Genomic DNA, 24,101 nt, shown 5'->3' on the forward strand with positions numbered 1-24,101 from the left:
TCAACGGATTATTCACCAGACCTCTTGTCCTTATACCCCTCAGCAAAATGGGGTTGCAGAGAGAAAGAATAGGCACATCATTGAGACTGCTCGCACACTTCTCATTGAATCTCATGTTCCGCTGCGTTTTTGGGGCGATGCAGTTCTCACAGCTTGTTATTTCGTTAATCGGATGCCTTCCTCTCCCATCCAGAATCAGATACCGTATGCAGTATTGTTTCCCCAATCACCCGTATACTCTCTTCCCCCTCGTGTTTTTGGGAGCACTTGTTTCGTTCATAACCTAGCCCCTGGGAAAGATAAGTTAGCTCCTCGTGCTCTCAAGTGTGTCTTCCTTGGTTATTCTCGTGTTCAGAAGGGATATCGTTGTTACTCACTTGATCTTCGTAGGTACTTTATGTCCTCTGACGTTACATTTTTTGAGTCTAAACCTTTCTTTACCTCTTCTGAACCTTTCTGACCCCCTTGATATATCTGAGGTCTTACCTATACCGACCTTTAAGGAGTCTACTATAGCTCCTCCTTCACCTTCCGCCACAGAAGTCTTACCCGAGTCTCCTATAGCTTCTCCTTCACCTTCCGCTATAGAAGTCTTATCCATTCCAGCCGTTGAGGAGTCTAGTGTGGCTCCTCCTAGACTCCCTGCCACAGGAACACCACTTTTGACATATCATCGTCGTCCGCGCCCAGCATCAGGTCCAGCTGATTCACGTCCTGCACCTGACCCTGCTAATACTGCGGACTTGTCTCCTCTTAATCAACCGATTGCACTTCGGAAAGGTATACGGGCCACCCTTAATCCTAATCCCCATTATGTCGGTTTGAGTTATCATCGTTTGTCATCACCCTATTATGCTTTTCTATCTTCTTTGTCCTCTGTTTCCATCCCTAAGTCTACAGGTGAAGCATTGTCTCATCCAGGATGGCGACAGGCTATGATTGACGAGATGTCTGCTTTACATACGAGTGGTACTTGGGAGCTCGTCCCTCTTCCTTCAGGTAAATCTACTGTTGGTTGTCGTTGGGTGTATGCAGTCAAGGTTGGTCCGGATGGTAAGGTTGATCGTCTTAAGGCTCGTCTTGTTGCCAAAGGATATACTCAGATATTTGGGCTCGATTACAGTGATACTTTCTCTCCTGTGGCTAAGATAGCATCAGTCCGCCTTTTTCTATCCATGGCTGCTGTTCGCCATTGGCCCCTCTATCAGCTAGACATTAAGAATGCCTTTTTACACGGTGACCTTGAGGATGAAGTTTATATGGAGCATCTCGTGGCCTTGTATGTCGCTTGCGTCGGTCACTTTATGGTCTAAAGCAGTCTCCTCGAGCCTGGTTTGGTAAGTTCAGCACAGTTATTCGAGAATTTGGCATGATTCAGAGTGAAGCTGATCACTCTGTATTCTATCGGCATTCTGCCTCGAGTCTCTGTATTTATCTGGTGGTCTATGTTGACGACATTGTTATTACCGGCAATGACCAGGATGGTATTACTAAATTGAAGCAACATCTCTTGCAACACTTTCAGACTAAGGATCTGGGCAAACTAAAGTATTTTCTGGGTATTGAGGTCGCTCAGTCTAGCTCAGGTGTTGTGATCTCACAACGAAAGTATGCCTTAGATATTCTTGAAGAGACAGGAATGACAGGTTGTAGACCGGTTGACACTCCGATGGATCCGAATTCTAAACTTATGCCAGGACAGGGGGAGCCTCTTAGCGATCCTGCAAGATATAGACGGTTGGTTGGTAAATTAAATTACCTTACAGTGACAAGACCTGACATTTCCTTTTCTGTGAGTGTTGTGAGTCAGTTTATGGATTCTCCGTGTGATAGTCATTGGGATGCAGTTGTTCGCATTCTTCGGTATATAAAATCAGCTCCAGGCAAAGGTTTATTGTTTGAGGGTCGAGGCCATGAGCAGATCGTTGGATACTCAGATGCTGATTGGGCAGGATCACCTTCTGATAGACGTTCTACGTCTGGATATTGTGTCTTGGTAGGAGGAAATTTGGTGTCCTGGAAGAGCAAGAAACAGAATGTGGTTGCTCGGTCTAGTGCAGAAGCAGAATATCGAGCAATGGCTATGGCGACATGTGAGCTAATTTGGATCAAACAGTTGCTCAAGGAGTTGAAATTTGGTGAGATTAGTCAGATGGGACTTGTGTGTGATAATCAAGCTGCTCTTCATATTGCGTCAAATCCAGTGTTCCATGAGAGAACTAAACACATTGAGATTGACTGTCACTTTGTTAGAGAAAAGATACTCTCGGGAGATATTGCTACAAAGTTTGTGAAGTCGAATGATCAGCTTGCAGATATTTTCACCAAGTCCCTCACTGGTCCTCGTATTAACTACATATGTAACAAGCTTGGTACATATGATTTATATGCACCAGCTTGAGGGGGAGTGTTAGAATAGTCATGTAAATAGGAGTAAATAAATAACCCTAATCCAATATATGTTAGGAGTAGGACATGTTATGTGTGTATATATATAGGGCTCATTGTAACATATGTATATACATCAATAATATATTTTCTCCCGTGCTTTCTCACAGCTTTCACTGTTGGACAAAAAAATTATGTAACCAAGACTTATAAGCTAATGACCTATATATTCAGTAGCATATTTTCTTTGGGTTTTGGGGTTGGGGTGACTTGTTATGTATTAATTGTCAATTCATGTTATACTTTTTGCTTGTTTGTGCCTGCAACAAAGTTTGCCATATTGGTCTCCCTGATTGTTGTAGATATGGTTACTCAACTCCCTGCCTTCTCTTAGTTCCCCTTAATTTGTGCAATTTGGTGCTATAACACTGTGTAGTGAGATTCTCTCGTAGTCTCCCATTTCCTTTTTCTTTAAGGCTTATAATACTTGCTTGAAAGTTGACACTGTATCCTTATTATTTCTCCATGCTGATCTGCTTGTTTGTGCCTGCAACAAAGTTTGCCATATTGGTCAAGTTATCCCTGATTGTTGTAGATATGGTGACTCAACTCCCTGCCTTCTCTTAGTTTCCCCTTAATTTGTGCAATTTGGTGCTATAACATTGTGTAGTGAGGTTCTCTCGTAGTCTCCCATTTCCTTTTTCTTTAAGGCTTATAATGCTTCCTTGAAAGTTGACACTGTATCCTTATTATTTCCCCATGCTGATCTGCTAACTGGCATGGACTTGGAGGGAGAGATTTTAGGAGGACATGGCATGAATAGTACATTGGACAGTTTCTCATGTATTGTATATGTAGTCTTAACTGACAAAAAACACTAATAACTGCAAGAAATAGGACATACTAAACCCAAAGAACCTCTTCTTCTCCTTGGCCAGTAACTAGCAACGAGTAACACCCTTTTGTTTCTTTGAAGTTGCGAAACAAGTGAAACCTTATCTGACTGACCTGAAAGCTGTTAAGTCCTCATCATTTTTTTTCAATTTCTACCTTTTTATGCGGAGAGAAATCTGTATGCCATATTTGTCAAGCAGAGATCAAGGGTTTTGTTTTTTAGTATTATATAAAGGATTCCCTTTATTCTTTAAAGTTATTATCTCTTGTAACTCCAGATTTACCCTTTAGGAAAAAGACGAAAACTAAATATTGGGACACAATCTCGTTGGTGTCTGGCAGGGATCTAAATAATTAACAGTACTAAATCATAATGAAAGTGACGTTGTTTCCTTGAGTGTATAACATTCTGATTGGTTTCTGGCAGACATATAAATAAACAATAATACTAAATCAGAATGAAATGACGATGTTCCTAGCTTGTGTAACATTACGTGTGACTGGGTGTTCTCGTTTTATAGGACACATGTCGTGAATATAATTCATATATCACAAATTTTGCTGTTTCGTTTCCAGGCATTTTCTCAAATGCGCCTTTCTGAAGCTTCAGCTCATCTCGGATCCTTTTCTGCTAGAATTAAGGAAGAACCTCACCTACCCACACAAGTTGGAAAAGAAGGGAAAATTGGTAGTTTATGGATAAGTTCTACTGCTGTGAAAGCTGCTGATGCTATGCTCTCAAGATGTCCTTCACCTTATGAGAAAAGATGCTTATTACACCTCCTTGCTGCCACTGATTTTGGTGATGGAGGTTCTGCTGCAACATATTATCAACGGCTCTACTGGAAAGTAAATTTGGCGGAACCTTCTCTTCGCAAAAATGATGGCCTACATCTTGGGAACGAGCCACTAGATGATGCTTCAATTTTGACAGCATTAGAGGAGCATGGACATTGGGAACAGGCACGCAATTGGGCTAAGCATTTAGAGGCCAGTGGTGGATCTTGGAAATCTGCAACGCACCATGTTACTGAAACACAGGTGTTCCTTTTACTATTTAGGACTCTTCTTCCTCATGTCAGTTTTTTTCATTCAGACATCATTTTTTAGAGCTGTTGCTTTTTTATGTGTACTAATAATACCTGGATAAGCTCTACCATATGATTGTGGACTGGAGTATTATGAATGAGAAGACTTTAGCCGTTGTATTATAGGGTGGAAGGCTTGGGATGTTGCCCTGTTAGCTCTTACATAGGTTTATGGAAGGAGGGTAATAGGAGAGGATTTGAAGAGATAGAAAATGATTTTGTAAATTTAAGGAATAGCCTTCTATGTTAGTCACTTTTTGGTATATACCCATGAGGTCCTCGCTTGTATAGATGGTTGTGTGTCTTTTGCAGAGAATCATAATTTTTGTGTAGATTATCTTCTTTTGTAAATACGACTTGCATAGATTTCCACTAATTAATAAATTATTTATCTTACCCAAAAAAAACAATACCTGGATAAGAGCATGTGAAGACAAATATACCTCAAAGGCAGGCCATCCTCGCAACAATCCTTGTAGTATTGTTTACCATCCTTGTATTATTATTCACCTAATAACAATCTCTCTATTGTAATCCCTGCATAATTAGTCCATGATCCAAACTACCCCTTGGTGTCCTATAGCATAGGAACTGATTCTTCGTTTCTCTAATACGGTGTGGCGGGCAGTTGTTGGTTTGGCTGCAACATAAGGGATAAGTCACCGCACACTTTGTGCAATCCATGAGTGGACATAGGAATTCATTTTTTAAGTGTTTTCGCTATTGAGTCAGAGATGGTTTGCTAGTACTGATGCTCAATAATCTTAAATAGTGTTATTTATCAAATAAGATGTGTCACATAGTATCAGAAGCAGATTTTTCTGTGGTACTAGATTGATTCAAGATGAAAGGAGCAATTTCCTGCTAAGGATATTGCCGATCCTATGCTTGCTTCTCTTGACTGGGCAGGAATATAGTAAAGCCTATTGATTTGATATCTCAATTAACTGATAAAGAAGAGATGTATGTATTCAGATGTGTGGAATTTTTGAAAAATTTGACCTAGTGAAATGTGTTATAATAAGTTTTTGACGCTTTTAATAGTGGAGTAAATAAGAGGAGAAGGGACATGACTACTCACAGGAATCAATCCTAAAATGCCTTGGCACTTACAGAGAGGTGCATCTCCCTATTAACCATTTCCTTGTCAATTTAAGCATAACAAATTCTTGTTTCTAGACTTCAAAGGTCTCCTATACAAACTAGGAAGAAGCATCAAACTCTATGTTCCAAAGTCTTAGTTGACGTAGAAAGTCGAATGAGACTTTTGTTAAAGATATTCATAATGGCATTAACATATGGAAGAATGGAAGAACCGCCAACAGAAAAATATGACTTTATGAAAACTTAAAACACTTGTATCGAATGCTTCTAAAAAAACACTTGTATCAAATATTTGTTTGATCATAGTTCAGTATGCTTCTCAAAGCCAGGCTAAGTCAACATCTTTGGGGTGGAGGGCAATTAGAAAAGCACTATCTTGACTGTGAAGATCACTTATTTGTTTTAAGCTGAATTGTCTTTTGTCTTTTCAGTTCAGGTGTAAAGAGAACTACATAGATGACGCAGAATCACTTGTAGATTTTTTTGATTCCTTGTAAGATACAAGGTCCCTGTAATCTGTACATATTTGATTGCCAGTACCAACTTGGTGCTGATGAATACAATGTTACCCGACCCAAAAAAATATCACTTATTTCTTATTTTAACAAACTATGATTTAACCCTAATGTTAAATGCAACATTTTCTTTACCACATGTGGAACTTGGAAGTTAAAATTGCTGCTGATACCACATAAATGCAATTATAATACTAGAATGCTGGATCGACCACTTAAACAGGAAAGAAGATGCGTAAAGCAATAATCAGTCAAATTCTTAGAGAAGTATATTGAACCTGTGTATGAGATCATATATGTTCCAGAATTCCTACTTTCCGAATATTTCTTTTGCCCTTTCTTAATTTCCATGGCCTTCAACGTTGGTATTAAGATATTTGAACTATAATCTATTTGGAGATAGTGTTGATCTCCATCTAGACAGTTGTCATGTGATCTATGCTATCTTGGACGTAATTGTTTGTCCTTTGGTGTGTCCTTTTTTTGTACGTAGATTTATGTTATTTTATGCATTTACCTATCTTGCAATCTGTTGTTTCCTCATCTAAAAATTTAACCATCTTGCTATTCTCCTTTATTTTTTTGTGTAATTCTTTTCATTGTAATTGACTCATGACTGCAAATAATTTGATCAATCTGATCCTCATACTCTCTCCTCTCTTTGTGTTTTTCATTCATGCATGAAGGCTGAGTCCATGGTTGCAGAGTGGAAGGAGTTCCTTTGGGATGTTCCAGAAGAAAGGGTTGCTTTATGGGGTCACTGCCAGACTCTCTTTCTTAGATATTCCTTCCCACCATTACAGGTACTTTAGTTACATTATGAAATAGATGTGACGTCAGCCTACGCTGCTGCTCATTTTACTTTCGGACATGGAAATTTTGTTTGTTATTTCTCTTGCTGTTAGTTGAGGATAGGTTGGGGAGGAGGGGAAGTTGAATGCAGAACTGGATTGTCTGGATGCCTTTTCATCTGATGATTGCTTTTATGACTTATTTTATTTACTTATCTCGGTTTCTACCCTTTTCTGTAGGCAGGATTATTTTTCCTCAAGCATGCAGAGGCAGCGGAAAAAGATCTCCCCGCTAGAGAGCTTCATGAACTATTGTTGCTTTCTCTGCAGTGGTTGAGTGGAACGATTACTCAATGCAACCCGTAAGTGTTTTACTGAGCACTCCTATTTTAACATATTCACTTTTAATACCTCTTGATATGACTCTTGGATAAATGTATCAGAGTTTGTCCCTTGAATCTTTTGAGAGAAATCGAAACTAGAGCATGGCTACTGGCGGTTGAATCAGAGACTCAAGTGAAAAGCGAAGGAGAGTTTACCCTTTCTAGTCGTGAACCTGCAAGTGGCAAGGGCTCAAGCATTATTGACCGAACTGCAAGCATTATTACTAAAATGGATAACCACATTAATTCAGTGAGAATCAAGTCTGGTGAGAGGAATGACACAAAGGAAAGTAACCAGTCACATCTCAAGGCCACTCAGATGTCAGATTCTAGCTCTTCAGCTGCCATATTGGGCGGTGCAAAAGTGAAAAGGAGAGCCAAAGGCTTTGTACCCTCAAGAAAGTCTTTAGCTGATCCAGTGGACAGAAGTAACGAGCCTGAAACTAGCTCCATTAGTTTTAATATAAAGGAGGATTCACAGATACCAGATGAAAACCTTAAAATAGAAGCAACTTTCTCGAAGTGGGAGGAAAGAGTTGGACCTGCGGAGCTAGAACGAGCTGTTCTTTCACTGCTGGAATTTGGCCAAATTGCGGCTTCCCGACAGCTTCAACATAAATTATCTCCAGGCTGCATGCCATCTGAATTCAAACTTGTGGATGCTGCCCTAAAGCTTGCTGCAATTGCCACCCCAAACAACAAAGTATCGGTATTGGTGCTCGATGGTGAACTTCGTTCTGTTATGCAGTCATACCATCTTTTCCCTAATCAACACGTGATTGATGCACTCCAGGTAGTCAGTTGGTTTTATCTCCTATTTTTCTTTTGGTCTAGCCCTTTTAGGTTGACACAAAAATGTTTGACTGTCCTTCATATCCCTCTCTCCTGAATCATTTCTGCATTTACCGTTCTGACTATTATCCGGCACTTAGGCATTTAGTTTCCTGCGTTAGCTTTCGGACAAATTGCTCTGAAGTTCCAGTGCTGGAAGTGCATTTATTTCCTATGAGAGAACTGGATGGCTCAGTGGATGGAAGCGTAAGGAGGTGGGTGGAAAGAGAAAAGCGAAAAGAGGAGGATAGAGGAAGATCATGTGGTCGTCAACTTTATATCTTCTTACAATTAGTAACGTTAAATAAGACATTCTGTCAACTTGTGCTCTACCAACATGAAAGATGTCTAGACTTGGCTTGTGTTGCTATTTATGATCAAGACTCTTCCACTTTGACACTTCCAATTTAGCTTTCATCATTTGATTTGTCACTTATATCCTTGATTCTTTGCAAGAAAAGAATGAAAAGAATTAATATCTGTTAACTTCAGGTACTGGAGAGTTTAGCAATACTCCTAACTGAAGGTAGGGGACGCGGCCTTTGTAGGCGAATAATATCAGTTGTGAAGACTGCAAATGTGTTGGGTATTCCATTTTCAGAAGCATTTGAAAAGCATCCTATTGAACTCTTACAATTGCTATCTTTAAAAGCGCAAGACTCTTTTGAAGAAGCAAAGCTCTTAGTTCAATCACATTATATGCCTGCAGCTAGTATTGCTCAAATTCTTGCTGAGTCGTTTTTGAAGGTACTTTTTCTGTTGACCTTGATTCCTCTAGGAGTATGGGCACTGACTCAAAATAAAAATGCCAGAATATTATTATGACATCAAATTTGAGCTTTTGTAGAAATTTGCTTAGTTCTTTTACGACTTGATCTAGTAACAAAACACAAAGTACCAAGTTGTCGTCTACGTAAAAGTATGCAGTTCAGTTTGTCTATGATGTTCTCTTTATTTATGAATGTTATCTCATCACAGGGTTTGCTAGCAGCACATCGTGGAGGTTACATGGAATCTCAAAAAGAGGAGGGACCTGCTCCTTTATTGTGGAGATTTTCTGATTTCTTGAAGTGGGCTGAGCTTTGCCCCTCTGAACCAGAAATTGGCCATGCTTTACTGCGTTTAGTTGCCACTTGTCAAGGAATACCACATGCCTGTGAAGTAAGTGTATTGTCCTTTAGGTCTTCACCCATTTGTCAACATCATGAAAGCCCTGTTCTGTAAATCATGGACTTACTGAGTTAGTGTGAGTTAGTGTGCATGTTCAATAAAATGGTGGTAATGCTATGTGGTAGCTTTTGCTCTTTGGTTTTTAATTATTACGGCCTAACTGAAGTCACGTCCTCTCTTTGCAAAATTTGTTCTTCAGGTTGAGCTTCTCATTTTGTCCCACCACTTCTACAAGTCCTCGGCATGCCTTGATGGAGTTGATGTTCTTGTAGATCTTGCATTCAAAAAGGTGGAGGCTTATGTATCTGAGGGTGATTTTCCATGTTTAGCTCGCCTGATAACCGGAGTGGGGAACTTCCATGCACTTAATTTCATTCTTGGTATCCTTATTGAAAATGGTCAGCTCGATCTTCTTCTTCAGAAGTTTTCAGCTGCTATCGATGCCAACGCTGGCACTGCTGAGGCAGTAAGAGGATTCAGAATGGCTGTTCTCACATTACTCAAGCAATTTAATCCCAATGATCTTGATGCGTTTGCCATGGTTAGTACTTTTTAATTTTCATGTCAAATAGATGCTTAGTCCTCCCACTTTAACCCATTTTGCTTTCTCTCCCAAAAACTGTTTTCATTTCCTCAAAGCAGAAATATATGCATCTTTTAGAGAGTAAATAATGTGCATCTCTCTATTTCCCCGTAGGTTTATGGCCATTTTGATATGAAGCATGAGACGGCTTCTCTTTTGGAGTCACGAGCAGAGCAATCAAGTAAGGAGTGGTCCCTCCGATCTGACAAGGATCAGACTGATGAGCTCTTGGCTTCCATGCGGTACTTCATTGAAGCTGCTGAAGTTTACTCATCTATTGATGCTGGCAACAAAACACGCCAAGCTTGTGCACAGGCATCACTTCTCTCTCTACAGATTCGGATGCCGGACTTGCACTTTCTCAATCTGTCTGAAACTAATGCAAGGCGGGCACTGGTCGAACAATCCCGTTTCCAAGAAGCACTAATTGTTGCTGAAGCTTATGGCCTTAACCAGCCAGGTGAATGGGCCCTAGTACTTTGGAATCAAATGCTCAGACCAGAGCTCGTTGAACAGTTTGTGGCTGAATTTGTTGCTGTGCTCCCCCTTCAACCTTCGATGCTTCTCGAACTTGCTAGATTTTATAGGGCTGAAGTAGCTGCAAGAGGAGATCAATCCCAGTTTTCCGTGTGGTTGACAGGGGGAGGGCTCCCAGCTGAATGGGCAAAGTATCTCGGGAGATCATTTAGATGTTTGTTGAGAAGGACTAGGGACTTGAGGTTGCGATACCAACTGGCTACCATCGCAACTGGTTTTGTCGATGTGGTTGATGCATGCAATAGAGCATTCGATAAAATCCCTGAAAATGCTGGACCTCTTGTCCTGAGGAAAGGTCATGGTGGAGGTTACCTTCCACTGATGTAAGCTTCGAACATGAGACCTCCTACAGATACAGTTGTATGCTATATCAGTTTTGGATTTTTGTCCCCCAAATTTAGCTTTAGTAGGAAGCAGCGTAAATTCTTGAAGACGCGGTATAGGTGGTTAGGTCTGATGAGTTGATGATCTGCAATTTTTGGCATCATTTTATTTGTTAATTTACCCATATTCTTTCCAACAGAACCGAGGCCGGGTGAACAGAGTGCAGTTTTGTTGTTCAAGGAATGTATATTAGAGTACATGTACATTGTTGTACAATGTACAATATTCTTTTGTGGATATGCAATGTAAGTGGGTGGAATTTCTTTATTTTGTGCTCTATATTTGTGAGTTGGAAAGAGTTGATACTAATACCTCCTGAATCTTATATCAGGAATTGTTAAATCTTTTTGGGGTTTTATTTGCTAGTTGCCTTTTTCATCACGTGACCAATTAGTTTATGGTTAGCTTCATATGTATATTTGATTAGTTGAAGTGCTCTCCTTCTAGTTTACTTAACCTAGAAGAATTTATAACCACTTGTACTAAACAGTTCAGGGAGAAAAAATATATTTGTATATACACTCGCACATGCACATATATAAACATATGAGAAAAAATTATTGTTGTATGTGACTTTTCTTTTTGGGTATGTTTGGAAAGCCACCAGGTAATTGAAATTGGTGTAATTACTAGGTTAGTAGTTACACAGTTGTGTAATTACGACGACTTGCTTGTTTGTCATAGTATAATTACAAGTTTACTGTTTGGTTGCACAAGTGTAATTACACAGTTAGATTAAATTTTAAATGAAGTAATTATCAAAACTTAAAAGTTAATATAATAAATATATGCCTATAAATTTTTATAAGTGTAAATGATATTATATTTGGTATTTAAGATGTATATTTTTTCGTGNCAAAACTAAAACATATGTTTTGTAATTCCATGATGTTATTACAAAACATATGTTTTTAGTTTTGTAATAACATCATGGAATTCATGTTTGATAAAATAAATTAATATATATAAATATAATGTCATAACATTATTCAAATGCTTGACAAAACTAATCTATCAATTCTAACTAAAAAAATGAACAATATGCAATGTGAGCTAATACTACTAAAACAAGTATATTTGAACCATGAATATAGCACAATTTTAGAACACACACACAAAAAAAAGTTTAACATAAGTCAAATTCCAACATAATAATAGTAAGTTCCACTACAACTTAAGATTAGGAAACATAATAAGTTTATAATCATATTTAAAAAATGAAATTTTAGTTTAATTGCATCACTCATTATATGCCAAGTTTGTTAATGACTCATTATTTCTAATATTAGGAGTAGTTTCAAAAAATAGAATAATAAAATAAATAATAAATAAAATATAAGCAATTACATGGGATCACAAGAAGTAAAGGTAGAGAAATAAAAGATAAATAATGTACATAGAAAAATATATTTTAAAATTAAAAAAATCGAAATAAAAGTTATAAAGAAAATAAATTAAAATAAAATAAAAAGAAAAAAAACTAAAAAGCAACCTTGTAATTACACAATGTAATTACCACCAATTCTCACCTCCCCGGAGAATTAAGAGGATTAAGAGGATCCACAGTGTTGAGTTACAGCAGAAAAAGGCTTAAAGCTAGTTTGAATCTTACATCAATAAGTTGCTTTGTGGTATTGGGAAAAAGGAAAAAGAAGAAAAAAGATGAGTAATAATAGAATAATGCAAAAGAAGTAAATATGTCAATTACACATTAATTTAAAAAAAAAACTATTTTTAGCAGCCAATATTGTGCTTTAAAAAAACACAACAGAAATTCTCACCCAAATAACAAAAAAAGAATAATTGGCTTGTTTCATTGATTTGCACAATTGTAACTCATTAAGACCTGAGGATAATAATTACTAAAAATCTTCCAAGTAGCAAAATCTCACTTGGGCACATTCTAACAGAAGAAAGCAAAAGCTGTTAAATGGTCTATCAAATTTGACAGCTTTTTATCACCAGAGATGCTACTTCTTGTTGCTATTTGTATAGTAATTCCATGGACAGCTTAGCTCTTTACCTCTACGAATATTAGCAGAGTCAACATTCTGCAGACGGCAGCAATAGAGTAGTAACTAAATTCAATATATCCAAAACATGCAGCTAGTTGCAATAAAGTATAGAAGCTAATCCTGCTTTGAGGCTGCATTATCAGGACGATTTTGTGCAAGGTATCGCTTTGTCCTCTCAAGAACACCAAAGAATATCGATCCGCCAATGCCTATCCAAAGCACTCTTGGCCCGATGCCCTATAGCAAAATTAAATTCCAAACAAACAGAGGTCAACAATTATGTGTCAGATATCAACTATTGAGTTTTAGATCAAAACGTACACATTCATATTTATTGCACATCACAAAACAAAGAAACTCAAAAGACTTGGGAGAAATGTGGGAAAATCCTTGTGTCGGTCCTTAGCAGCTTCTTCGATGAAATATTAGGATGATGCATCTAAAATATGATGTTAAGAGAAGATGACATAAGTACATGATTTTTATTTATATGCAGGGAACAATGAGGAAGAATGCATGGTATCAGCTAATGACAATATTAAGGTCCCATCGAAATCAGGCCTGGTTATGTAGCATGGAGCTATCAAACAATTAGTGTCAGGAGAGTAAAGGACCAGAAGTCAGTGATCTCTTTTAAGGTTTTATACCCCTCGTAGTCCTGAGAAAGAAAATGGGGAAAAGGTGCAGTAGGGAAGTTAAGCTCTTTCATCATCCATTTGATTTTTCATAAAGGAGACAAATAAACAAACCAAGAAAATAAGCAGTCTCCAGGAACTCAGATATGGGTCCTGGTACTGCAGTCTAAAAGAAATTGTGGGATCCTTCTACCTTTAGAAGTGCTGGAGCTCCTTCTTCTGCAACAATAGTCCTCACACAATCAACGATGCCTTTGTATTGGTTGGCAGAACCCTGCACAGGAACAAGACTAGAGTTTTCACATTACCTAAATTAAATGGAGAGTAGTCTTGCAATTTATGGAAGTCACACTTTTTATAGCCATGCATGCATGGGATGAAGAAATTAGGAGACACAGATCAGTTTGACTACCACGTGATTGAAGAAAGTACCTGAACCATTAATCTCGTCTTAATGACATCTAGAGGGGTAGTTATAGCTCCAGTTAGAGCACCTGCAATAGTAGAGGTAACCATTGATAGCTTTAGAATGGGTTCATTGTCTACATGCAGAAGCAGGAAAATCATATATTTACTGCAGCAACATGACAGGTTATAATCCTAGACAGGCTAAACATTTGGAATTTCAGTTATTCGCATTTCCTACACAACAGTAACTTAGTCATATATCATGCCAACTGTCGCTTAATGTTGTAATTCTTACACAAAATGGCGATTTTACAGTCTTTTCTTCATAACTTAAAAGCACTTTGCTGCATAATTTTAAGAGGTTTCATTAATGGCAAATTTTTTTTGATAGGTAATGAGAAGATCTCATTGATGTGTTCCAGCAATATTGCTGGTAGGGAAATTTATAATTGCAAGATCTTTTGAGGAGACTTGAGATTGGCCCAAAGGATTTTCAAATTGCTGTTTCATTCTACCAACTCTTCAAGAGTAAGATTAAGAACCCTGCAATTCAGTTTTCTGCTTCTCACAATTCATGGGACCTGAATTTACAGAACTTCAAGCAAATGACAAATTTGTGTTTTGTTCTTGAAGTGAAGCCATGCTTTATCATTTTGCGCACCAATTTATAAACCCAAATTAGGAATAGTCAAAATCATAGGGGTCATTTTGTGGTCCAATCAGTTATGGGTGAACTTTGACGCACACAAAAACCAATGCAATTGTGCAATGTAAACATTTAAGTCTACTTAAGCCTACATTTCTCGATACTGCAGGCTTACAGGAAAGAGCCAGTGACACTCTCAATGCAGCAGCTGAATCCTCAACTTAAATGTTATAAATGAAAGCCAACATGCCATAATCAGAGAACTACAAATGAATGGACATGTAATAGGGCTTTGAAGGTGGATTACCAGCAAAAGCACCAATAACAGCATTTTCTGGATCATTCAAGTCCCTTTTTGCCTGGTACGAAGCACATAAAGCAGCTTTGATATTAGTAGTAATTTCAGAGACTAGTCAATCAAACAGTAAAGCAGTTGATCATCTCCATCTTTGATGGCAAATCGAAAAGCAAAATCAGCAATGTAACGTTCCTCATGTTTCTTAGTTCAAGAATATTCCGTGAACTTTTGTTGCTAATGAAGTGAGAAGTCAAGCAAGCAAGGAGAAAGACAAGAAGAAACAAGCTCAGAGAATTTCTACTTAACTTTTGAATACACCAGTTTAAGCAAAATCTTTTCTTATTCTCTTTAGCTAATACATCAAAATTTAGACTGCATGCAAATGAAGCTCTATCACACATATGTAGCCAACAGCGAAATGGGTAAGTTTTCAATGATATTTATGAGAAGTTGCACTCAACATCTTGGAAAGCAGGATACTTACAGCCAGCTTATAACCTATCCGCAGCTGCTCATAGATACAAAACTGGATGGCATCAAATGGCAAATCTCGAAGTAGAAACGACCCATATCCCTACAAAAGTCCCCATATTACGATATAATAAACCAATTTTATATCAATCACGTAAATGCTGGACCAAACTATCCTTTGCAAAAAAATTGAACCAGTTCTACGCAAAAACTGTTTTGAAATACAAAGGACAAATGGTGCTGGAACTGTGTATGACATTTAAAAAACTAGCATACCGCATAAAGACCTTTAACACCTTCCTTAGAAACAATTAGGCGAACAGCATCAGGAGCGGAAGCAAATTGTCTAGTCTGCATTCGCTGTTTAATGACCTGTAGTCTCAAGAAACCAAATGCAATCAAAAGATTTAAAAAGGGGGGTATCCTAAACGGGCGAAATAAAAAAAAAGATAAGAAAAGGAGAATCCTGATATTCAGGAAAATGAGAATCTCAAAAAAAATTCATTCACCTCAGTTGGAACACGAACGAAAGAAGCAGCAATGCCTCCTAAAGCACCAGCAGTCTGCATGAAGTTTGGAAGTTCTTATTTAGAAACAAAATTCACACTGTGTAAGAGTAATATGCATGCTTCAGATGTCAACCACTGAGATATAAAAGCAATTTTTTTTTTTAAAAAAATTATTCGAACTACCACAAGAATGTATAGGTATAACTTGAAGAATAGTGGCCTGAGAAAAATAATTTCGTCAGGATTCAGGTAAGAGCATTTTACATGAAAAATTTATATTTTATGAGGTGATATAGAAACATGTTATCAGTAACCAGGACTTAGTGTGTGCTTGATAGACTGCAAGATTTGCATGATGTTATTTTTTTTTCTTATTTCAATTGCATCTACGTTTCTTCTAGCCAATTACCTGAGTTTCATAATGTATCACCTCGTCTAACTATACCGATAATTTGTTCCATTTAAGTCATCAAATTCTTCTCCATGTGGAACCTCTTTCCTTTTTTCATAGGGAACAAATGACCAAGGAATAGCATGTGTCATCAAACACTCTCTAGTAAAGTTTTAAGAATGACCTCTAGTCACAGAAATTCTATTAATGAATTTGGTCTATGTCATGTCACAAACTAGAAACAGGACCTAGTGCAACCATGACAGTGGGAGGAGAAATATTCTCACAAGATGGGCCACAGCACTAAGATTTTCAGGAAGCATCTTCAATAACTTTTGCTTTGCCGGTTCATATACACCAACAAAAATGGCAGAAGCCCTGCGTAAGAGAACAGGATCAATAGAGATCACTAGGAAATATCCTCAGGTAAGAAACCATGCAAGAAAATAGGACTGTTCACCTCAGGAAACAAAAGCTAGTTAGGTTTGGAAAAGGGAATTTCATTTGCATCGGGTTGACAACAGTTCAGGTGTAAACACTTCTATGCTATTACGCGGTATTTCTTTAGTAATACTTACGGTAGGACTCCAGCAAGATTTCCAGCAAGCCCAGAATACAACCCTTTCAAGGCTATTTGTCCTCCACCACGAGCTGCCTGCACAGGGAAACAGCTTAATAACAATTTCAATCAAAGCCAAGACACCCTATCTCGTAAACATTTCTCTTGTTTCCTTGAACTTGACATCTAAAACACCTGCTGTTCTAGATGACATGCAAATGCTAGAATTGAAGAAAGAATTCAAGATCAACCAGAGTAATGTAAATTTAAATGAAAAAAGCCTGACACTTTGCATTCTGACTATTTTAATAGCAGAAAACCTGAATACGAATAAGATAAAAACCATGAAAAGCAGTGATCAGCTGTATACAAATGCTACATCAGGGAGACCATGCAGCAAAACATGACTATGAATACTTCAACAGTTTTATTATGTCTAAATTATCTATCTACTCTCTCTTTCTCTCTTTTATCCAGCCTGTCAACATAAGGAGCTAATAGTCTCGACAATCTTAAAGCCAATTGTTAGGCTACTAAAGACACCAGTCTAGCATATTAGCATTGCATACATAATTGACATTGACTTGTTATTATAAACCGGGATATTTAATAGTTGACTTTCCTGCAGTCGTGTTTTTATTGTATCAATGGGATATAAAGCTGTTTCAACGACAACGCCTGCTGTCCCTCCTGCTATGACACCCTCTGCACGAAAATGACAAGATTAGAAGCAACAAACCTCAAAAAAAAAGGAGAAAAGAAAAACCTTTTTGTCCTATAATAGTGTTGCGTACTACAAATTTCTTCTTGTTAGAAGTTAGGGACTCTATTTTTTCACTTTGGTACCCACCCCCTAGGCAGTCTGAAATAGCAATAATGCATCATAAGTTTATGAGCACCAAGTTGCTCCAGGGAATAAATTATTCTGCATTTTGATAGGTTTATCACTGAATCTTTCTTGATTGGTGGGTTTATCACTTAAATTTATACATATATTTACACTTTCTCATAAATATCAAATTCCCACTCATGACAAGCCACTATTGCTACAGCAGTTCACATTCAATTGGGAAAAAAAAGACAGAGAGAGAGTGGTAATATATGACAAGCGTGCTCCAATATCGTCATGGTATTAATATTATTTCAGCAGACATACCAAATAGTATACTTAAGAAATCAAATGGTTTCTCTTCTCCACTGTTGACTGATGCGAAGAACTTTTTTGGTACCATCTGAAGGTTATCCATTTTTCTACCAGATGCATCTGCAAAATCAGGCCACCTCATCAAGAAAGAACAGGGAAACATAAGATAAAGAATCAATATAAATCTACATCCTAATATGACGTAATGCATGGGTAATCTTTTCTCTCTTTTTAATAACAATCTTCATATCACTAAGATAAACCATACTTGATTGAGAAACCTTTAGCTTCTTCTTAAGTATATCATGTCAAAGAACCAAGAACATTCTAATAACTGAATAGGTGACATGCCAAACCATCCTGCTACCTCTTCATTTCAATCTTGTTTTGTGCAGATTGGTATCCAAGACATCAGCTAAAGAATAGTTACCTAATCTCATTCGACAATTATAGTTGAATGTACTCGAAATTGATGAAAAGAAACATTTGTTATTTCAAAAAGGAACACTGCCAAATCTACTGAGCATTAATGCTTTGAGCCAAAAAGCTAAACCTATCATTACGCTAAAAGAATTGCTTAATTAAATGTATTTCCTGAAGGAAAAAGTTTTCCTTGATGTAACTAACAGAAATATTTCACAATTATCACTAGTAGCCTTTTTCAGTTCAGAACCAACACGTAGTAGCACATATTAGTGATCAGATATGTAAGTTGAAATACTTGCACTTAATATAAAATTAACATTGTCAAATTAAAATATCAACAGTTTTTTCACCAAAAAAAAAAAATATCAACAGTTATCCAACTTCAAGTCATATTAGTACGAAAATCACCAACTCCGGTAAATATTAAATCCAGTAATTGAGAGTGTTTAGTAACCTTAGTCTAAGTATACAGATCTCCTATATTCAAGAAATAGAATCCCCTAAAAACATATGAACGTCATTCATCACTCTTTGCCGCAAAGGGTACCAGAGTAAACCCTACACCCCCATAACTTCGGGCGGATATGCTGATTCACTTATATTAGTTCTTTTATTTTATTTAATGATGGTAGTGTCTGGGCATCTTGTGCGCACCTCGATTATTTCACTGGATACCCGGTACCTCCCACCAACATAGGTACCAGGTATCTCTGCTTCCACCAAGGCTTAGGCAAAGGATAAGAACAAGGATTTGAAACTGATACCTCATGGGTCTCCTTCCACTTTGTTGACCACTAGGCCAATTAACTTATATCAGTTACAATTTCGATTTCCAAATATGAGTATACCTGCACCCACATTAATACCAATGCATCCTCTTCTCCAGAAGTAAAATCTGCTTCCATCATCACTCAAAGTCTCAAACCAAAAATATATCATCACATTAACCTTAGCATTGAATTAGAATTCATTATAACCCCAACCCACCCACCCACCCACCCACCCACACCCCAAATTAGCATCTATATCATAAAATGTCAATTTATAAAGGATTTAACGCCATTTCCATTAGTTGCCATTACCACTACATTGAATCACCACTGTGTTAAGTTGCATACATAATAACAGCCCAAGAAAAATGGGCGAAATCAGAAAGAGTGAAAGATGCAAATTTTACAACTTTCAGTAACAACTGAAGAGTTGTGAATTACCTGAGGCTGCAAAAGAATTCTTTGTATCCAAAGCTAATGCAAAAGGTCCCATTTTGAAGCTTTAATTCACCCCAGTTCACCCATACACATAAAACAGAAATTTGAGAACTTTTATCATTCAATTTTCTAAATTTTGGGGGGAAAGAGGAAACACAAAAAGAAAAATAGTCGAGAAATTCAAAAACATTAATGGGGTTGGGTTAAAATTACCAGTTCTTGGGAAGTTGGAAGCGAGAGGTAGCAGAGAGTTGCTATCTATCTATATTACATGTCAGAACTCACCCAAGTACAGACGTTTCTGCATGTGGGTATAATACCTACGAAGCAATATCGTTAATTCTCTTTAACAAAAATGCTGTTTGGTTTTCACAAGCAAACTTTGTATGTGTTAACATTAACAGCTTGTTTGGATTTTTGTTACCTATCTTCTCCTAAGGTATCATATTGTATTATACTGTATTATTATATTGTTTGATAAATATAATATTTAAATAAATTATATTATTCGCCGTCTTTCGTGATATCATGCACCAACAATATGAAAAATAAACTTATAATATTACCAAGAAAAAAATAGTATATGGAGTAAATTATTATATAAAACAGTAAGGTAAAGGATAAAATACAATTATTTAATAATAAGGAAGGGCAAGATGAGGGGAAAAAGCAACGTAACGATGCCACTACACCACATCCATCGTTTCGTAAAGTGGCACTTCTAGTGGTTACGTAACGACGGATTTAACGATACGATACAATAATATTTAAGTAACAGTCAAAACAAACATTGTATTCAAAGTAACAATACGATACAATACAATGGGTAACAACCATCCCAACAAATTGTAAGACTAACGTTACGTATTTTTGCAATAATGAATAGGAGTGTAACCATATGATAATTTCTTTTTTCATTAAGAAAAAAAAGAATAGAAAAGGGTGAAATTTTTGGCCATGTGTTTGTTTAATAGTTTTCTCTTACTTATAAAGGTTGTGGTAGAACTGATAGGATTTTTTCATCCCTAATCAGGTTTGAATAAAAAATTTATTTTAATGGATCTCACATTGCGCGAATCATGATTAATCAAGCCCGGTACGATCAGATACGTGGTGAAAAACAAAAAATAAAGATAATTTTTCAGACAAATTTTCAAAAATTTGGAGAGAAAAAAATCAAGTTTTTAAAAATCATGAAAACATCTTTTAGATAAAATATTTATCTTGCAAATAAGTTGAAGGTTTTTTTTTTTCGCATCAGATAATAAAATACATAAAAATAAGTATTTTTAACCTTCGTTTTCCTTTTATTCCTTAAAAGATAAATGCATTAAAAAAAAAGGCAACAATATTTTTTTGGCTAAAAAAAATTACAATATAAAGAAGTTAAATTATAACGAACAAAACCATAAACTCCTCTCTTCCATAATTTCAAAAGTTGTAGGAAAACCAAAGAAATAAAAAGTAATGCTTGCCCGCTTTACTCTCTCCTTGATATTAGCTCATGCATCAATATTTTCATATTTTCTCTTACCTTCAAGGCTTGGAATAAAACTATCTCAACTTTATTCATTCTCATTTCTCCCTTCAAAGTTCAAACCATCCCCTTCCCATTTCACCATTTTCTTAACATCCCTTGCACTTTAATTAATTTTTTATATAACTATTTGGTGCATAATTAAATATAATCTACGTATAGCGGCTAGTCAGCACTAGCAATGGCTCATATTAAGATGTTGATATGGGCATGTTGCTTGGCGCTATCGACTAGTTTTACCTATGGTCTTGGTGTCAATTGGGGTACACAAGCTGCACAAACTTTGCATCCTACAACAATTGTTCAAATGCTCAAGGATAATAAGATTGATAAGATCAAATTATTTGATTCTGATCATTGGACTGTTAAGTACTTTGCTGGTACTGGTATTGAGGTTATGCTTGGAATTCCAAATAATCAGTTGGGCAAATTTGCAGATGATTATGACTTTGCCAAGGATTGGGTGAAAAATAATGTCACTACACATTTGTATGATGGAGGTGTTAATATTAAGTAAGAACCCTTTTTTCTAACTTTTCATTCTTTTTTAATTTATGCTCCTTGTTATTTGTTGTTTAAAATTTTATACCAACAATATTAATTATAATTATGGCTTGTTTGACTAAATTATATAGATCATTTACTCGAGCAAGGGTCTTTATTTCCTAAAGCGCCAATTATATCTTGGACCAAAATTGTTATAAAGGTTTCCAATATCGAAAATGAACCATTTTATTGTAGAGTTTAACTTCTAGATGCTTGTAAAAGAATTTTTACACTATCAAATCACTTAAAAGATAATTGCATGTAGCTAATTATTCATAATAAGTTGGATTAATAACAAGAAAAATGACAACACGCTGATAAAGTAAAAAAGATCTTTGCATTATTAATGTGTGTAAGTTAAATCCTTTATTGTACTGTTATTTTATAGCAATTGCTTTGAATACTGAATAATATTATTTTTGTGGATTGATTATAACTTGTTAATGTTACAAAGGTACGTTACTGTTGGAAATGAACCATTCTTGAAATCATACAATGGTTCATTTATGAAATCAATATTTCCAGCGTTACAAAATGTTCAAAAAGCTCTCAATTCTGCTGGACTTGGAGACAAAATCAAAGCTACAATCCCACAAAATGCCGATATTTATGAATCTGGTAATTCAGGTCCATCACAGGGCGATTTTCGATCAGATATCAGAGACTTAATGCAGAAAATCTGCCGATTTTTCAAGGACAACAACGCTCCGTTCCTCGTAAATATATACCCTTTTCTTAGTCTTCACGGGAACAAAAATTTCCCTATAGAATTTGCATTTTTCGATGATAAAGCCAAGCCTGTACGTGACAATGGAATATCGTACACTAACATGTTTGATGCTAATTTAGATACTTTAGTTGTATCATTGAAAAAAGCTGGTTCTCCAGGTGTAAAGGTAATTGTTGGAGAAATTGGTTGGCCAACAGATGGAGATTTATATGCAAACGTTACATTGGCTAAAAAATTCTATACTGGATTTTTCAAGAAAATGGCTTCAAAGAAAGGAACTCCACTTTACCCTGGATATATTGAGTATTATCTCTTTAGTTTAACAGATGAGAACCAAAAGAGTATTGCACCTGGAAGTTTTGAACGACATTGGGGTGTTTTTAAATATGATGGACAACCTAAGTTTCCAATGGATTTCACTGGACAAGGACATGATTCAATGCCTGTTGGTGCAAAGAACATCAAATATTTGGAGAACAAATGGTGTGTTTTGAACAAATATGCTGAAGATATAGGTAAACTTCTACTACTTTCTTATTTTATTTTATATGATATTCCATTAAGATGAGCTTAAATAGTTAATATAGCCAGGCAAAAATGGGATATTGGAACGTGATGAACTTCAACATGAGTAGTGATGGTTACTGATTATAGCTAGAGGTGGCAAATGGAGAATCGTAACACCTCACTTGCTTGTCTACCTTAACTTTCACCTTGTTGGTTAGGGTTTGATTCCCCATCTTATAATCCCCTACCCCATTGTAAAATACAAAAATCTAGAGATGGCAAATGAGCAGGTTGAATCAAACTTAGACAACCCAACTCACTTGGTCAAGATGTGTCAAATAAACGGATCATAACCTAACCTGTCCAACATAACTCAACCTTCCTTCCTTTTCTATTTTGCTTTTGCACCAAGAAAAATGAAAGCTAGTATTTTTCTTAAAATATTAGCTAAGATCTTTCAAAATTTATATAATTTTCAACCTCCAAATTTATTAACTATTTGACACTTTTGGCCCAATAGTTTGATGGGTTATTTCGAGTTTAATCTGTTGGGTCAAGTCAACAAACGGATAATAATTCAGTTTGTTAAACTTGGCGGGGTTAGAAAGGTTATCAGAAAATGGATTAACTTTGTCACCTCTAAATATAGCCGACTCTTATAGATTGAGGCGTCGTTGTTATTGTTGAACAGGTAAACTACCTTCAAGCGTACAATATGCTTGCTCTAGGTCTGATTGCACGGCATTGTCTTATGGAGGATCATGCAACAAGTTGGATGCAGATGGAAATGTTTCTTATGCATTCAACATGTATTATCAAATGAACAGTCAAGATGTGGAATCTTGTGTATTTGATGGATTGGCACAAATTGTAGAGAACAATGCTTCAACTGGTTCATGTATATTCCCAATTGGTTTAGAGAGTGCTGGAGGTAGAATTGGTTTGGATGCAATGCTTCACATTCTTGCTGGTTTCCTCATCTTTTTGGCAATTCTAGTCTAGGCTAGAAAATTAATGACAAGTTAATTTGCTTTTGAATGTCATGTATATATCAGCCACACATGTTTGGTTGAATAAATAACAGAAGTACTAATTAATATTTACTCTGTTGAAACTTAGATGTCTCATTTTGTATGGATACAAATTGTTATAAGATAATGAAGTTTTGTTGTACAGAATGAAAAAAGAAGTTATGCACTATTCTAGATGAGGAGTTTAACTTTTACTCAGTTAACATTGTTAAAAGTTTGCATATTACTAAATCACCTAAAATATAATTGTTGATCCCTAAAAAGAGTGACTAATAACCTGAAAACAAGGGAAATTATGTAATACAATATGCTATAACTAGAGGTGTACATGGATCGGTTTGGCTCGATTTTTATTAAAGAGAAATTTTCATA

The 24,101-nt window shown here is 36.4% G+C and overlaps 3 protein-coding genes across 3 annotated transcripts in view; 2 read left to right on the forward strand and 1 right to left on the reverse strand.

Annotated features, from left to right (window-relative positions):
• Positions 1 to 11,026, forward strand: part of LOC109207419 — a 54,670-nt gene extending 43,644 nt beyond the window's left edge. Inside the window, exons 19-26 of the mRNA XM_019370336.1 lie at positions 3,859 to 4,323; positions 6,676 to 6,792; positions 7,021 to 7,142; positions 7,224 to 7,956; positions 8,487 to 8,741; positions 8,973 to 9,155; positions 9,364 to 9,705; positions 9,862 to 11,026. Of these exons, the coding sequence (XP_019225881.1) occupies positions 3,859 to 4,323; positions 6,676 to 6,792; positions 7,021 to 7,142; positions 7,224 to 7,956; positions 8,487 to 8,741; positions 8,973 to 9,155; positions 9,364 to 9,705; positions 9,862 to 10,611 (2,967 nt within the window). The 3' untranslated portion in view covers positions 10,612 to 11,026. The remainder of the gene's footprint in view (positions 1 to 3,858; positions 4,324 to 6,675; positions 6,793 to 7,020; positions 7,143 to 7,223; positions 7,957 to 8,486; positions 8,742 to 8,972; positions 9,156 to 9,363; positions 9,706 to 9,861) is intronic.
• Positions 12,455 to 19,728, reverse strand: LOC109207426 (S-adenosylmethionine carrier 1, chloroplastic/mitochondrial). The gene is made up of 13 exons (XM_019370343.1): positions 19,592 to 19,728; positions 19,382 to 19,440; positions 17,757 to 17,864; positions 17,223 to 17,305; positions 16,620 to 16,696; positions 16,329 to 16,419; positions 15,651 to 15,704; positions 15,418 to 15,513; positions 15,155 to 15,244; positions 14,680 to 14,731; positions 13,751 to 13,812; positions 13,512 to 13,592; positions 12,455 to 12,920 (listed from the first exon to the last, which is right to left on the reverse strand). Exons 2-13 carry the CDS (start codon positions 19,431 to 19,433, stop codon positions 12,798 to 12,800), a joined length of 969 nt encoding a protein of 322 aa, XP_019225888.1. The 5' UTR covers positions 19,434 to 19,440; positions 19,592 to 19,728; the 3' UTR covers positions 12,455 to 12,797.
• LOC109207434 (glucan endo-1,3-beta-glucosidase 8-like) lies at positions 20,953 to 23,898 on the forward strand. Its single transcript, XM_019370355.1, has 3 exons — positions 20,953 to 21,428; positions 21,916 to 22,706; positions 23,390 to 23,898. Exons 1-3 carry the CDS (start codon positions 21,097 to 21,099, stop codon positions 23,698 to 23,700), a joined length of 1,434 nt encoding a protein of 477 aa, XP_019225900.1. The 5' UTR covers positions 20,953 to 21,096; the 3' UTR covers positions 23,701 to 23,898.

This window comes from Nicotiana attenuata, chromosome 2 (genome assembly GCF_001879085.1).
Source record: "Nicotiana attenuata strain UT chromosome 2, NIATTr2, whole genome shotgun sequence".
Classification (NCBI taxonomy): domain Eukaryota; kingdom Viridiplantae; phylum Streptophyta; class Magnoliopsida; order Solanales; family Solanaceae; genus Nicotiana; species Nicotiana attenuata.

Bases quoted from the DNA above. Each gene is read 5' to 3' on its own strand.
- LOC109207434 (XM_019370355.1), top strand. From the start codon at position 21,097: ATGGCTCATATTAAGATGTTGATATGGGCATGTTGCTTGGCGCTATCG. The intron at 21,429-21,915 runs GTAAGAACCCTT...AATGTTACAAAG, and splicing joins GATGGAGGTGTTAATATTAA to GTACGTTACTGTTGGAAATG. The intron at 22,707-23,389 runs GTAAACTTCTAC...ATTGTTGAACAG, and splicing joins CAAATATGCTGAAGATATAG to GTAAACTACCTTCAAGCGTA.
- LOC109207426 (XM_019370343.1), bottom strand. From the start codon at position 19,433: ATGGGACCTTTTGCATTAGCTTTGGATACAAAGAATTCTTTTGCAGCC. The intron at 15,705-16,328 runs GTGAGAATATTT...AACTTCATGCAG, and splicing joins TTAGTGCTGTGGCCCATCTT to ACTGCTGGTGCTTTAGGAGG. The intron at 13,813-14,679 runs GTAATCCACCTT...CTACTATTGCAG, and splicing joins TGTTATTGGTGCTTTTGCTG to GTGCTCTAACTGGAGCTATA.